The sequence below is a fragment of the Staurois parvus genome, unplaced genomic scaffold (assembly GCF_062004578.1).
Source record: "Staurois parvus isolate SC_StPar_1 unplaced genomic scaffold, SC_StPar_1.0 ptg000136l, whole genome shotgun sequence".
Taxonomy (NCBI): domain Eukaryota; kingdom Metazoa; phylum Chordata; class Amphibia; order Anura; family Ranidae; genus Staurois; species Staurois parvus.
In genome coordinates, this window is record NW_028317932.1 from 166,720 (window position 1) to 181,705 (window position 14,986).

The 14,986-nt window shown below is 43.8% G+C and overlaps 1 protein-coding gene across 1 annotated transcript in view; it reads left to right on the forward strand.

Moving 5' to 3' along the window:
• Positions 1-14,986, forward strand: part of LOC149465893 (histone-lysine N-methyltransferase 2C-like) — a 280,655-nt gene that overhangs the window by 145,805 nt on the left and 119,864 nt on the right. Inside the window, exon 20 of the mRNA XM_089673215.1 lies at positions 5,717-5,929. Within this exon, the coding sequence (XP_089529341.1) occupies positions 5,717-5,929 (213 nt within the window). The remainder of the gene's footprint in view (positions 1-5,716; positions 5,930-14,986) is intronic.

The window sequence follows — 14,986 nt, forward strand, 5'->3', positions numbered from 1 at the left end:
GTCTTCCCCAGCTCCCTCAGGTGTGACCCACTCTTTTTCTCTGGCCAGGGAGGATTGTTCTGCGCTACCTTATATTTTTGAACAAAATCTCTCCCATGATAGCTGACTCAGAATGCAAGAGCCGTATGCATGCTTTCATACCCACATCTCCAGAGTCTGTCATTTACATTCCTGCAGCTGGCTTTGCACAAGCATTTATGGATAAGTCGCCTCACTTTTTTGGGGTGGTGAGTTTGTATCTGAGGAGACTCAGTCTGCCGATCACATAAATTTCATATCATGTTGATTCTTATTGACCTGATATGTGCATTTGTAACTGCAGCAACCTGCATTTGAAACAGCTGCTGTCACCAGTCTGTGCTCCCTTACAGATCCTAAGACTATCAAAACTTTTCCAGCCCATTCATTTGAGCTATTGTGTATGGAGATTAGTCCACTCTTTGCTGAGCAGTGTTAGAATCGTCTCGGAATTACTGGCCAAGTATCTCCTGGCATACAATAAATTTGCCTTTGATTTAAAATAGCACTCAGTGTAGTTTGCACATGGATAAGTATTTAGGCCCCCCCCCAACACTCACACACACATATTGAAACACCACAATATTGCATGGGAGAGGTGTCTACTAAGAAGTGGATGGTTCTCATTGTGGACCCAACCTTTTTTTGCCTTAAAAACACTGTTCCTTTTGAGGACTTTGCAGTGTTTAAGGGTCAAGTTGACAAATGTCTGGAAATTCTTTCAAAGCCATTGTTATCTCTAGCAAGCCCTGCCCAGCCCTGCCCTGCCCTGCCTTGCCTTCCCTAACTCACAAGATGGCTTTCCACCATTGCCGCCATCACCACTGCTAGTCAAGTGTCTGAGCAAGCAACCTAGCAAGGTTGTCTTGAGGATTAGACCTTCTTTATTTCCTAAGGTGGTTTCTTGCCTTTCTACCTTTAAAATTGATTAGGACAGACAGAACTTTATTAAAACGTTTTATGTTAAAAAATTGATCAGGATATTCTGTCTCTCTGTCCAACCCCTGTACATCCTAATGAGATTTCCTTTGTGTTGAATGTGATATGAGCTGTTCATGTTTACACCTCTTAGCTACATCCCTCCTTCCGACTGTCTGACTCTCACTTTGTCATTTGTGGTAATCCCCAGAAATGACTGCCTGCTTTTCTGTTCACAAGTTCTCCAAGGTTTACAAAGTGAATGTTCTGGCATCTGCTGGTCAAGGCTTCGGGTGTAGAGTGCTGCAGGCAGCTCTCTAGGGTTGATTCACATCGAATCCAGTAGGACTGCATTGAGTGGGTATTCCAGTACTGTCCTTCTACCTTGTCTTGTGTGCCCGTTCACACCACAGCATTGTGAACAATGCAAAGATCTTGCGGGAACACAACGCAGTGGCTAGTGTGAATGGACCCATAAACTGCAGACCGCCCCTAGTGCAGACAGCTGGTGGGTGCTTTAACAGAGTAGCTCTTGCTTCACTACTGAAAGTGATTTGTGTTTCCAAGGCCAATCCTTACAATTACAGCTAAACAGCTCCTAAACAATTACAATGCATGCTCACCTCATGAAGCATCCAAAGTGCCCAGTGCTTTTAGCATGCATAATTTATTTGGACAATTTGTAAGGCGCGTATGTGCAGTAACGCAACCCCCTTTATGCAGCCAACAGTAGACAGGGCAGTCAGACACAAGCTCAGTAACACTAACCATAAGCAGAGGCAGCGATAGCTGATTCTGAACCACATTGTGATTTTAAGAAGAAATTCATCAAGGGATACTCATTTATTTAAAAAAATGGGAGGTACTTTAATAGCGCCATCATCTGTTTACATATATATTGTAAATTCACATCAGTCCCTGCCCTCAAGGTGCTTACAATCTAAGGTCCCTAGCTCACATCCATCCATACATCCATCCATACATCCATCCATCCATCCATACATACATACATGGACCAATTTAGACATGATCCAATTGACCTACCAGCATGTCTTTGGAGTGTGGGAGGAAATCCACGCAGGCACAGAGAGAACATGCAAACTCCAGGCAGTTAGTGTCATGGTTGTGTTTGGAACCAACGACCCTAGTGCTGCTAGACAGAAGTGCTAACCACTTAGCAACTGTGTGGCACTGTGGATACTTTTCAAGAAATACACTTCAACACATGCACTTGTAAAGATAAGATAGTAGCAATGTCAATTCAATTGCAAACAAATAAATCCATTTCACTGTCTGGGTACACTGCACCTTGCTATCAGTATGTTTTCTGTGTAATCTTCAAGAGTGTGGATGTACAGTGTACACATTTATCAGCCCATTTAGGTGGGTGGAGCTGTAAGACAGGCTGCCATCAACTCAGTGAGTGCCACTCGCAGTACCTGTGTCTGCCAGGTAGGTGTTGCGTGTGTAGGAATGGAAGGGTGCCCCCTGTATAAGTGCTACATGTCCTGTGGGACAGGTGGCCTTACTGTTGGCCAGACTTACAAACTTGACAAGGAGAGTCAGACATTGCACCTATTATCCTTTAGACATCTTCAGTTCTACACCTTTCAATGGCAAAAATGTTTAACTTCCCCCTTGTATCTTCAGATCTATCAGTTTACTACTCTTCTGCACAGCATGTTACTGACACCCCATGGCCTACAGTATAGTTTATCATGATTTGGGTGACATCTTCCCTGTGTCCTGATAAGATAAACACACTCTGTATGAGAGTAGCTGTTTAGCTGTAATTAGGAGCTGGTGTTCAGTTGTCTTGGAAATACTGGGCATATGTCACTTTCAGCAGTGACACTGGAGCTTCTCTGTTAAATGCCCATCAGTTGCACAGTGTTCCCATCTGCAGGCAGAATTGTGGTCAATCAATTGTGTTAAAATTGCTTTACTTTATTAAAGGGTAAAAAAAAAACAATTTTTTAAAATTGCTTTACTTTATTAAAGGGTAAAAAAAAAACAATTTTTTAAAAACACTGTTCCTTTTGAGGACTTTGCAGTGTTTAAGGGTCAAGTTGACAAATGTCTGGAAATTCTTTCAAAGCCATTGTTATCTCTAGCAAGCCCTGCCCAGCCCTGCCCTGCCCTGTGTATAGTCAGCTGCAGGGTGCTATACAGGTCTGGGCTGTGGCCCATCCCTATGGAACTCCACTCCCTGAAGATCCCTTTGGAGATATGCCCACCATGACAGGCATAACTTGGACATTATCTACATTCCAGTGTCATGGACAGGATCACCCTGCATTCTTTGATCGTTGCTGTAAAAGACCAGGATAAATTTGAATTGTATTCACTTTTCTGTAAACTTTTCTAATTTGGCGCTAAAATTTAAGCACTTGTCCCAGGTGAATGACCAGGCGTTTTATTATACTACAGGTCACACACTTGACTGTCACTTCTGCCTTGAACCCTTTTATGGTACTCAGGCTCTTCATCCGTTATTTTTGCCCCAAGGATTCACTACAGGACAGTCTACACAAAGGTTGTTGCATTCTCTTTGTGGACATGCTTACCCTGTGTTCTGCATCCTACTCTGTGAGTACATCTCAGGGGAATACCCTTACCTGTAGCTATTGCAGAGACCAGGCAAGCAAAATGATCGATGGGAAAACTAAGGCGAGCAATCGCTCTGCTAAAGGCCCTCACAACACTTAACTTCAGACTGATGATGTGCCTCTTGTGCCGGAAAAAGAGACGATTCTAATACTGGTCTCTGCATCCAATTCTAGCTCTATTTCAAGCACGTAACAAGCGGCAAATTTTTTCTGCATCTCTCTCAATACCGCAGACAGATAACAGCTTTATTACAGCCATCTCTTTCCAGGGCTTAAAAATGCCACACCTCTTCTCTAACTACTATGTCTGTACCCGAGTCAGATCCACATATACCTATCTAGACAAGGCAGACACAGAATTTGAAGAGAACATCGAGCCAGCATGCCTCCCGTAACATGCTTGCTAATGTGGAAAGGCTCACGGCTGTAGTCTGCAAATCCTGGACAATATGGAGCTTGATTCTACTCCATCTCCCCATACCCTTTTGAGTACAAAGAGATTTGTAAGACCCTCAGACATTTCCCATTCACAAACAAATAGGGGAATCTATGACGATTGAATCACTTCAGAAAGAATTTTCACTCCTCTAAAAATCTTTGCCAAACTCTCTCCAGTGGACAAAGAGCTTTCTAAACAATGGTCTATTCCTCGAATTGATCCTGCCATCTCAGTCTTAAACATCTCACTGTGCCGATTGAACATGTTCATCCTTTCAAAGATTCTTCAGATAGAAAGTTTGAGGCTCTTACTGCAATTTCATTATGTCATACTGCAGCTAACTGGACTAGAGCTACTAAAAACTAACATGACTCTGTACTCCAAGATCATGGTATCAGAGAAACTACAGCAATTATCTTCTACACCGTTTTTTTTTTTTTTTAAATGCCGTGGAACAAATTCCCAGAACGGCCCTAATCTCCATTCCCATGCTTAGCATCTTTAGCTGTTCAGGCGTTTAGTCACAAGATTATAAGTCTCACGCGTATGCCTCTTCAAGGAAAACCTCTACTTGGGGAGGCACTTGACCAATTCATTAAGGATGTCACGGCCAGGAAGGTTTTACTTCCACAGCGGAAGCTCCAAACCCCCCCTTTTCGTAGAACCTCTCAAGGAACACCCTGCTTCCAAGTCCACCATCGCAGGATAAGAAATCTGATTGCCAGAGCTTACACTCTCAAGAACTAATCTTTTCCTCCCCCCTCCTCTTCCTACTCCTTAAGTGTCCTTTCCACCAGGTTAGTGGGAGTTTCCTGGGCTTCCCAGCACCAGGCCCCTGTAGCCCAGCTTTTTAAGGCTGCCACCTGGTCCTCTGTTTGTACTTTTTTCCCAGGTGGATGTCCAAGGCAGATGCAGCTTTTGTTCGCAAGGTTCTAGTAGCGTCACTCTGAAGTGGGCCTTTTGACCCTTGTTGTTGAGCCTGTGAGCATAGTTTTTTTTCTAGCTGTTGCCCACCCTTCTCCTTCATTGCTTGGGGACCTCCCAGGATCTATGAATGCTTTTGCTGTGTCCTGTACTGTACAATTATTATTAGAGGGATTTTGACTTGTCTAGAAATTGCATATCATGGAGTACAAGATACAGGCCATCCTCCCTTCTATTCCGTGGTTGACTCTGTATTGCTTGCTTCAAAACTGAGTGCTTACAGAGTGGGATAGGATTTTAGGGGAGGCACCCAGAGGGCATATCCTTAAAAGCTTCACAGTGTTCAATCACTTGACGGCACAAGCCTGTGACCTAGGGTCTTTTTTAATTAAGGCTTTTAAACTGCTTTATTGCTTACAGACAGGTAAATGAGGTCCATTTTAAGACCTCAGCATAACTGGGTACGGATTTTGTAGAGCATCTTAGTGGCCGCTTCACACAACTATGTTAATGGTACGCCAAACAGGGACTGCCAAATATACACATTTTAAACATGTAATATATAATTGTCAAAAGCTGCAATCATAAGATCTCAACAGCTATAGAAAGACCTAACAGTAACTTTAGGGATAGTAAAACTAGGCAAATATTGTAATATATGGGGGGGGGGTTTGATGTTAACATTTAGTTTGCCATGTTTTTTTAATTATTATTTTGGGTGATATAAGGTGGTGAGAAGTTTTGTTTACATATGTCATTTTTATTGTTGCATGATAGACTTAAGTTTTATGCATTTTATTTTTTCAAGATCTACTCAAAACCTTCACCCAAGATGGAGTGTGCTTGACAGAGTCTGGACTTTCACAGTTACAGAGCTTAACAATCACAGCACCAAGAAGGAGGCGGTCAAAACCAAAGTTAAAATTAAAAATCATCAACCAGAACAGTGTAGCGGTTCTCCAGATGCCTCCAGACCCCCAGTCTGAGCATTCTCGCGATGGGGAAATGGATGATAGTAGAGGTAATGCCTTGTTACCATCACTGTGTTGTCCTGCAATTAAAGTGGATCCTTACCCTGAAAATAAACATCCCTCCTCTCCCCCTTTCCTCCACTCCGCTGTCCAAATATAGCTCCTTTTTTTGGTTTGTTTACTTTTTTTTTTATAAAGATGTTTCAGTTCTCCCCAAGCTCATCAGCTTAGGTGAATTACATAAACTGTGCTCTCTGTATGCACTTCACATATAGCAGGAGTCAGTTTTTCATTCACTAAAAGCGGAGGGGACGTGCCTAGTGGTGCATCATCGGTAGGCCCGCTGGCTGAGTTTGGAAGTGCCAGCAGCCTTCCGATGACGTCACACAATAATGAGGCGTGTGAAACGAGCATGGTAGAAGAGGATATCAGCAGGACAATTAAGGGTTCTCTGGGTGGGTGAGTATCTGAATTGTGCACAACCTGGTAAGCAAAAAAAATATATTTGGGGAGGGTGAAGAACCGCTTTAAGTGGATTGGTTTTAGAACTAACATTAACGTTGCAAACGTTAAGCTGCAATGTGCATGGCTCTACAGGAATTGTTTTACTTGAACAGATTGTGTCCACTATTTAGATGGAGTGGGATACTATTTAAACTACATAGGCTCTAAATACACTAGATTTTATGTAAAGTCAGCTAGTGAATATTTTTTTGTTACATACCTAAAGTTGACATGCCTTCTTTTATGTTTTTTACAGTATATATATTTAGGGTTATATTTTTTTTAACTCTATACACATTACAGGTTCAGTCCAGCGCACAGTAGCATTGGTTGCTAAGTGCTATTAAGCCAACAGTGTCAAATCAACCAGTAAATCATCACGGCCCCATAGTTTACATTCTGCGATCAGCTGGGAATCTCCTGGCTGGTATTTGAATGGGATAGGGAATGAATCATCACTTGGTAGGTTAGCGATGGCCACCGACTTCATAGCAATGAATGGAGCCCTGTGTCAGAAGCTGTGATATTTATACACGCCCACTCTGAGCAATGGCTAACTCAGGGTTGGTCTTCTCATTGGTTTCCGCATCCATATTGACAAATTCTTAAAGACGAAGAATTAAAACTACCAGAATCTGTCACGTGTGAGAACTAGCAAGAAAAACGTCAGAAAGCTTTCATGAATTGGGTTCATGCTATTTTAAAGGAACCATACCACCAGACGATTGCTGTCCTGCACTAGATCCTTCTGCACGGTCACCCAGTAAGAATACTGTTGGCTTATGTAGACCACCAAGATGAAACCAAAAGTCAAGCAGCTCTGAGGGAGGCAAGTCTGATTCTCTCCTGGACTGAAAACCATATTCCAAAACACTTGCCATCACTTGGACTTGGAGGAGAGGTCCATTCACCCCAATATCTTCCCGGTGCTCTCTCAGAAGTTGTGAACACCAGATGTGTGCACATAATGGCCTCCAGATTCAAGAAATGGTATATATTTGTGGCTAGATCCAAGGATCCCCTTGCCTTTGCGGTGGATGCCCAGGTGATTCCTTGGACCTAGTTTGTCTGGTGTTTGTATCGAATGCTGTACAAGGTAAAAGGGGAACAGAGTGTCACAAGAGAACTTAGTACACATACATGCTCAGATTTCTGGAAGACGAGCCTTGTCAGGCCCCCTATTCCACTCTGCTTCTTGGCCACTGGCTTTATTATTGATTCCTCTTATTCTCACCTTGCTTAAAGCAAGAAAATCTGCTTTTAGTCATATCTAACATACTTGGAAGGCCTGTTTTAGCTGGTGCAAAAGTGCAGGCACCTTACCACTTTTACCAATATTCTAGTTCTTGCCTGGCCCTCTTCCAGTGTGATCTAGAATTGCCTCTGGCATTTAGTACTCTAAGACAGTGGTCTCCAAACTGCGACCCTATGCCTGCCTTTATCTAGTCCCTGGGTCATTACTCCATCCGCTGACACCAACAGTAGGGCATGCTTCCCGTCACTGACCACAACAATGGGGAATTCTACCCACTGACACAAGTGATAGGGCACAATTCCCTCCAATGACACCAATGATGAGGCACAATTGATAGGGCGCTATTCCTGCCAATGACACCAAAGATGGGGCATTGTTTACTCCCACTGATGCAAGGACATTTTCTACTCCCGCTGGCTACAATCTGGATCTCCTACATTTTGAAGAACTGGCCCTCTGGTCTGGAGACCCCTGCTCTAAAGGGGCAGGTTTCTGCCTTTATCCATTCTGTTTCACACTCTTGTTAAGACCATTATACAAGGTGTGGCTCATGTTAATCACCCACTTTGACCTCTGATGTGTCTCTGGCATCAAAATCTAGTACGTTGGGTTCTCCAAAAATTTCCCTTTCAACCAACCCACGATATCCCATTGTTTGGCATGTTTCTAAGTTGGCGGCTCTTTCTGGCGAAAAAATCTTTTCTTCTCCTACAAGGAGATAAGGTGGTCCAGAGACCCAGATCTTCCTTTCTTCCAATGTGGTCTTCTTGTACCTCAGTGAGGATATTGTCTTCCCTTCCCAATGTCCTGCTCTGAAGGACACCAAAAGGATTTTACTTCATTGTCTGGATGTGGTCAGAGCAGTTAGGGTTTACCTATCTGCAACATCTTTCAAAAAATGTGTTCCCTTTTTGTCTTACCTGAAGGTCCTAAGAAGTGTCATCCTGTTTCCTCTTCCAATATAGCCAAGCAGCTTGGACAGCTTTCCAGGGCTTATGCCCTTAAGAACAGGTTTCCCCCCCCCCCTTCCTTATCAGGGCCCACTCGCCCAGATTTGTTGGTGCTTCTAGTGCTTTCTAGCATTGAGTATCCATTTTTCAGATCTGCAAAGCTGCAACCTGATCTTATGTTCATAACTTCCCAAACTTTTACCAGGTGGATCTCCAGTCCTCTGCTGATGGGAGCTTAGGGTGCAAGGTGCTTCAACTGAAAGTATAGGGTCCATTGATCCTTGTGGGTCTGTTTCCGTTGTTTGTCATATTATTTACCACCCCTCAGTTTATTGCTTGGGGATATTCCATGGTCTAGGACTACACATCCTGTGTCCTATATGGTCCATACTGTATGTCACCATACAGTTTTTGGTTTGCCAGCATCCAGTCCTCATGTAGGTGACAGTAAAAACCTAAAGAATTAAGGCTTACTAAGAAAAGGGTTTTACAGTGAACACAAAAACTCCTTATTTTTGGATATAGGGCAGAGAAGAGTTACAACCGTTTTGTTTTATGCTGTTTGTCTCTCCTTTTGGAGTTTTTGTCTCACCTCTTTTTCTGGTAATAGAGATATGGAGAACTGGACTACTTCATCTTGGTAATAGTTTAAAGTATATTTCCACTTTTGCAGCCAACATAGGAAAACACCCACTTTATATTAGTTATAGGTTTCCATTCACATAGCATAAACTTAAAAATACAAGCAGCAAATGTTACATGTTTTTACTTGCTCTTTTCTAAAAACTGAAGTTTTTCACTTGCATGTTATGTTAAGGAGTTTGGAGGAGTTGGGCAGTTTGTTTACCATATTTATTCCTGTTTGTACTGTCCTGGCAGATCTCGATATCAGTCGTAAACTATATTAAAATGCAGTCTGTTGTAAGAAAGGGTTAAAGATCTCAGGGCTTTGATTCTGCATTTTCTGTTTAAAGTGTTACTAAACTCAGGACCCTGCATTCACTATATCTGGTCTCCCACAGTACACAGAGCATAGAAATGCAATTCTAGTAAATATAAACTGCTAAATATCTGTTCTCATCAACAGTTAGAGCAGTTTTGTGACTTCTATCAGTGTTCAGCAGAGCGCTGGTTACAGCTTGTAGGAGGATTTTTCTTTCTGCTCTATGAGGATGCAGAACCCCTGGCTTCAGTCTGGGCAGTGCTGATTGCCTCTGTGCTGTGCACTCTCCCAAGAAAAAAAATAAAACATCTCTAGTAATATACACCAAACTGAGCATGTGCAGAGTGTCTCCACACCTTATGTCTTATCAGGAGATAAGAGGGGAACACTGGAAAAAGGGGAGGATCAGAGAAGTCAGGATCAAACAGCCTTTTTACACAATGTATTGGATTAACCCCTTAGGTTTCACAATGAGTATAACAAATATGCTTTACTGCATATAAAGACTGATTTTACTGTTTTGGGTTTAGTAACACTTTAATGGTAGGAAACTGAGCCTGTCCCCAGTTTATCCTTCCTATTGCACTTTTCAGATTATTCAAAGAAGTCTGCTCACAGGCATGTTCCAAAAGAGACAAAAAGGTAAAAATAGTTTTTAAAAAACAAATTGGGTGGGGCGTGGCCAGCTTCTCATGCAGTAGGATGTGTGCTCGGTGAGCTCCGCTCTGCATCCTGTCATTTATCCTGATTGGCACCTCGTTCTCTGGCTAAAACGGCATCTTGGGTCCTTCGAGTGTGCTCCGACCCGACCCTGCTGTCACTTGGTGCCCCGATTATCCTGATCTGAGATGGCTAAAAGGGGGAAAGAAATTCGGGCCTTGCCTGAGTCTGCTGGGCAAGCTGTTGGCACTCTGATTTGTGCATCCAAGGAGAAGCAGAGGGAGGCTGCTCAAAAGTTCTTTGCCAGGCTGCTTTGTCAGGGACACTTCCCAGAAACAACTTTTGGACTCCGCTACTGATCTGGACTTAGACTGTGCAGGCTGTACTTAGATCCCTCTTGCACTGGCTAACCGAGAAATCAATCTGTTCATGTTCAGGAGTGGATTGATACGGAGGGCAGGTATATTTTCCTGCTGTGTATTTTGAATAGGTTTCACTGCATAGTGGCTGTGGTATATATTCCTCTGCCTTACTCTTCAGAGGTCATTAAATGCCTAGCTCAATTTATGGCCAATCATCCTGATGTTTCCCTATTGGCAATAGGTGATTATAATTGCTTACTCCCTAGTTTGGATAGATTTCCCTTGGGCGGTAGAGGCAGACAATTATCCCCTTAGCCTACCCCATTTGCTAATTTACTGGTGGAATTGGGCCTCCAGGATGTGTGGCAGATGAAGTATCCAACAGCGAAATGTTATTCATGTTTCTCTGCTACTCATGATGGGCTCTCATGCATAGATTTTGGCCTTGGGAGCTCGATTATCCTGCCATATGTGTTTGATGCTGTGTATGAACCCAGGGCTCTGTCTGACCAAGCCCTTTTCTGGGTCAAGCTATACCCGGTCTCGTTCCCTGTAGAAGGTGAACCCATTTTGGTTGGCGCTGTCACCGGAGTCCGAATTGATTCCGGGGGAGTTGTCAGACTTTCTGCAGCAGAATGAAGGCCTGTCCCAGCCAGGAATAGTTTGGGATGATACGCTGAAGGCCTTCCTAAGGGGCTTGATTATCCAGGAGATTTCAGCAGCTAAGCGTAGATCCAGGGAGTGGGAGGAGAAGGTACAGTTAGATATTCAACAGCGGAAGATCGAGATGATCCAAGACCCAAGCCCCTGTAACTGCACCTCCTGGAAAGAGGCCCAGTCCCTTTATGAATCAGTGCTTATGAATCAGCACCTTCTTGCTCTCACAACAAGGGGTGTCCACTATAGACAAGATTGAGGTTGCTGATGGAGTGATTTGCATGAGCCATGCGGAAATCCTGAGAGTTTTTCATCACTTTTACGACGATCTGTATGCTTCAAAAACTGTAGCCACCTATTCTGAGCTTTTGCAGTTTCTAGACACCTGCTCTTTTCCTGTTTTATCGGAGACTGACCAGAGAGAACTGGAGATGCCAATTACTGTTGAGCTGTCTGAAGCTTTGGCAGGCACACCCAGTAATAAATCTCCAGGTTCAGACGGATTGCCATTCGAAATGTATAATAGATACGGTGAACAACTCCTCCCAGCATTGATCCATGCCCTGAATGCTGCAATAGATGGAAATGGTTTGCCCCCCTCCATGAATGAAGCTGGTATTATAGTACTAGTGAAGCCTGGAAAAGATAGATTAAAACCTGATTCCTACCAACCTATTTCCCTTCTGAATACGGACGCTAAATTGTTGGCCTGGGTTCTAGCTACTAGACTGGTGCGAATTATTGGTAATAATGTACATAAAGATCAGTCGGGGTTTATATTCCTTCTAGAGCGACGGCTAATAATAATCACAGACTTTTTTGAATTTGCAAATTCCAGTCCTGGGGGGGTCGGGGCAATTTTATCTTTGGATCCTGAGCCTAGACCAGTGATGGCGAACCTTTTTGAGCCCGAGTGCCCAAACTGCAACCCAAAACCAACTTATTTCTTTCAAAGTGCCAACACTGCAATGAAAGCTGAATATCGAGCTTTTGGTTTAGAAAAAACAACTCGTACAGTAGTGCAAACTAATTAACAGTACAATGATGACCAGAGACTGCGGACACAGTACAGGGATGACCAGAGACTGCGGACACAGTACAGGGATGACCAGAGACTGCGGACACAGTACAGGGATGACCAGAGACTGCGGACACAGTACAGGGATGACCAGAGACTGCAGACACAGTACAGGGATGACCAGAGACTGCGGACACAGTACAGGGATGACCAGAGACTGCGGACACAGTACAGGGATGACCAGAGACTGCGGACACAGTACAGGGATGACCAGAGACTGCGGACACAGTACAGGAGATGACCAGAGACTGCGGACATAGTACAGGAGATGACCAGAGACTGCGGACACAGTACAGGGATGACCAGAGACTGCGGACACAGTACAGGGATGACCAGAGACTGCGGACACAGTACAGGAGATGACCAGAGACTGCGGACACAGTACAGGAGATGACCAGAGACTGCGGACACAGTACAGATGACCAGAGACTGCAGACACAGTACAGGAGATGACCAGAGACTGCAGACACAGTACAGGAGATGACCAGAGACTGCAGACACAGTACAGGAGATGACCAGAGACTGCAGACACAGTACAGGAGATGACCAGAGACTGCAGACACAGTACAGGAGATGACCAGAGACTGCGGACAGTACAGGGATGACCAGAGACTGCGGACACAGTACAGGGATGACCAGAGACTGCGGACAGTACAGGAGATGACCAGAGACTGCGGAAAGCACAGGGATGACCAGAGACTGCGGACAGTACAGATGACTGCTGACCTTTGGGGAGGGAGGGGGAGCGGGTACCTGAATTTGACAGGTACCCGCTCTTACTTCCGCAGAGTTTTTTTTTTATCTTACCTGTTCCTTTATCCAGCCACGCGCTGTCTTCCCGGCTTCTGTAGTGTGGGCGCTCGTCGGACAGCCGGATGCCCAGTGCGCATGCGCGAGAAGCGCTGCGCTTTGTGATTGGTCCGGCGGCTTCTGGGATCTGTCATGTGTCCCGGGTACCGCCTTACCATTCACAAAGAGCACTGCTTCTTGCACATGCGCACTTGGGACCCGGCTGTCACGCACACTACAGAAGCCGGGAAGACAGCGTGCCGCTGGATAGAGGGACAGGTACGGTCCCACTGAAGAGCTGAGCGGCCGGCCCGGTATTCTGACACGGCGGCGGTGGAAATACCGGACCGGCCGCTCTATATTCGCTCCATAAGACGCACTGACATTTTCCCCCCTTTTTTGGGGGAAAAAAAGTGCGTCTTAGGGAGCGAAAAATACGGTATTCTCCTGGCGTGCCCACAGATAAGGCTCGGCGTGCCGGCTGTGGCACGCGTGCCACGGGTTCGCCATCACTGGCCTAGACTTTATTTTCTGGCGGCCCAATTGCAGCAACTGGTTGGCTGGGATTCGCCTGATAATACTGATCCTATTATAAGTTTGATTTCCCTTCCTGTTTCCACCATTTCGGCTTTCTCATCTTGAGATGGCTCTACCGGTCCTTCCATCCATGGCTCCATTTCGGGATCTGCGTATCCACATTGTTCAATTTACTTGTAATCCTGTTATTGCAGTAATGTCATTGTGGATTCTGTAAGTACTGTTCCATTTTCTTTATTATTTTGACAAAAGTTGTTTGGATTTAAAAAAAAAAATTGGGTATGCAATGTAAATGGGAACACACAACAAACACATAGCGAGGTGGTCTAAAATTTGACTACAAAAGTGGAAATGCAATTTAAAGTAGAACTATGTAAGCAAAACTACTTATGTTTTGGATAGAGTAAAGGAGGTTATAACCACTGTCCTTATTTTCTTTTTTTTTTGCCAGCTGTGTCCTATTGGAGAGATTTACCGTTCCTTCCTGTCCCATAGCTACAGGAAGTGAGAGAGAATCCCTGCAAATTAAGGGAATCCCCAGGTCACCAGGACTAGTGTCTCCATTACAGGATTACCCCACTGTTACTTTTCTGGGGACAACCCAAAAATTTGAGGTTTTGTTTTACTTTGTTTGATGATAACTGTAAACAAAACAAATAGAGAGGGTGAATCTCCCTAATGGGGGACACAGCAGTAAAAACCAAATAGGTGTTCTAATTCCTCTCTCTGTCCAAAGCTAAAAAAAAAAAAAAGTGTTTGCCTTTGTTTTTCGTCTAGTGTAGAGAACTTCTCTTCAGGCAGCCCTCCAGAAACCAAGGGCCATACAACAACTTGTATCCAAAACACAGCTTAGAGGTATATGGAGGAAAGCAAATTTACATACAATATACAGTAAAATGCTTGGTATTCGAAGGAGCTATCTTCATCAAGGCTACAAAAAAAATTGCATTAAAACATTATATACACAAAAATTCTAATGTAATTTAGATAAAACTCATAAACTCATTCTACGCTTCTCATTGTTGACTCTTTACTCTATACACCTCTAAGCTCTTCTAGTAACATTTTCACTTTCTGTTTCAGTAACAATGGTCACCAGATGAAATTAAATAAAATAAAGAGGGAGAATCTCCCCAACAGGGACACATACAGCAATAAAAACTTATAAACAAAGGTGCAGTGCTAGTATATGAACTAATATTCGATGCCATGAATAATAAAGTCCGAAAGAAAAATTGTAGTGTCCAAGAATGTGTGAATCAATGGTGATCAGTGATGTGAAGTGACATCTGTGGCAATCCTCCACCACTATGTACTCACCAGATGGTCTATATGGGCATTCCTGGAAATGGACCTCCCTTCGATCCAAATA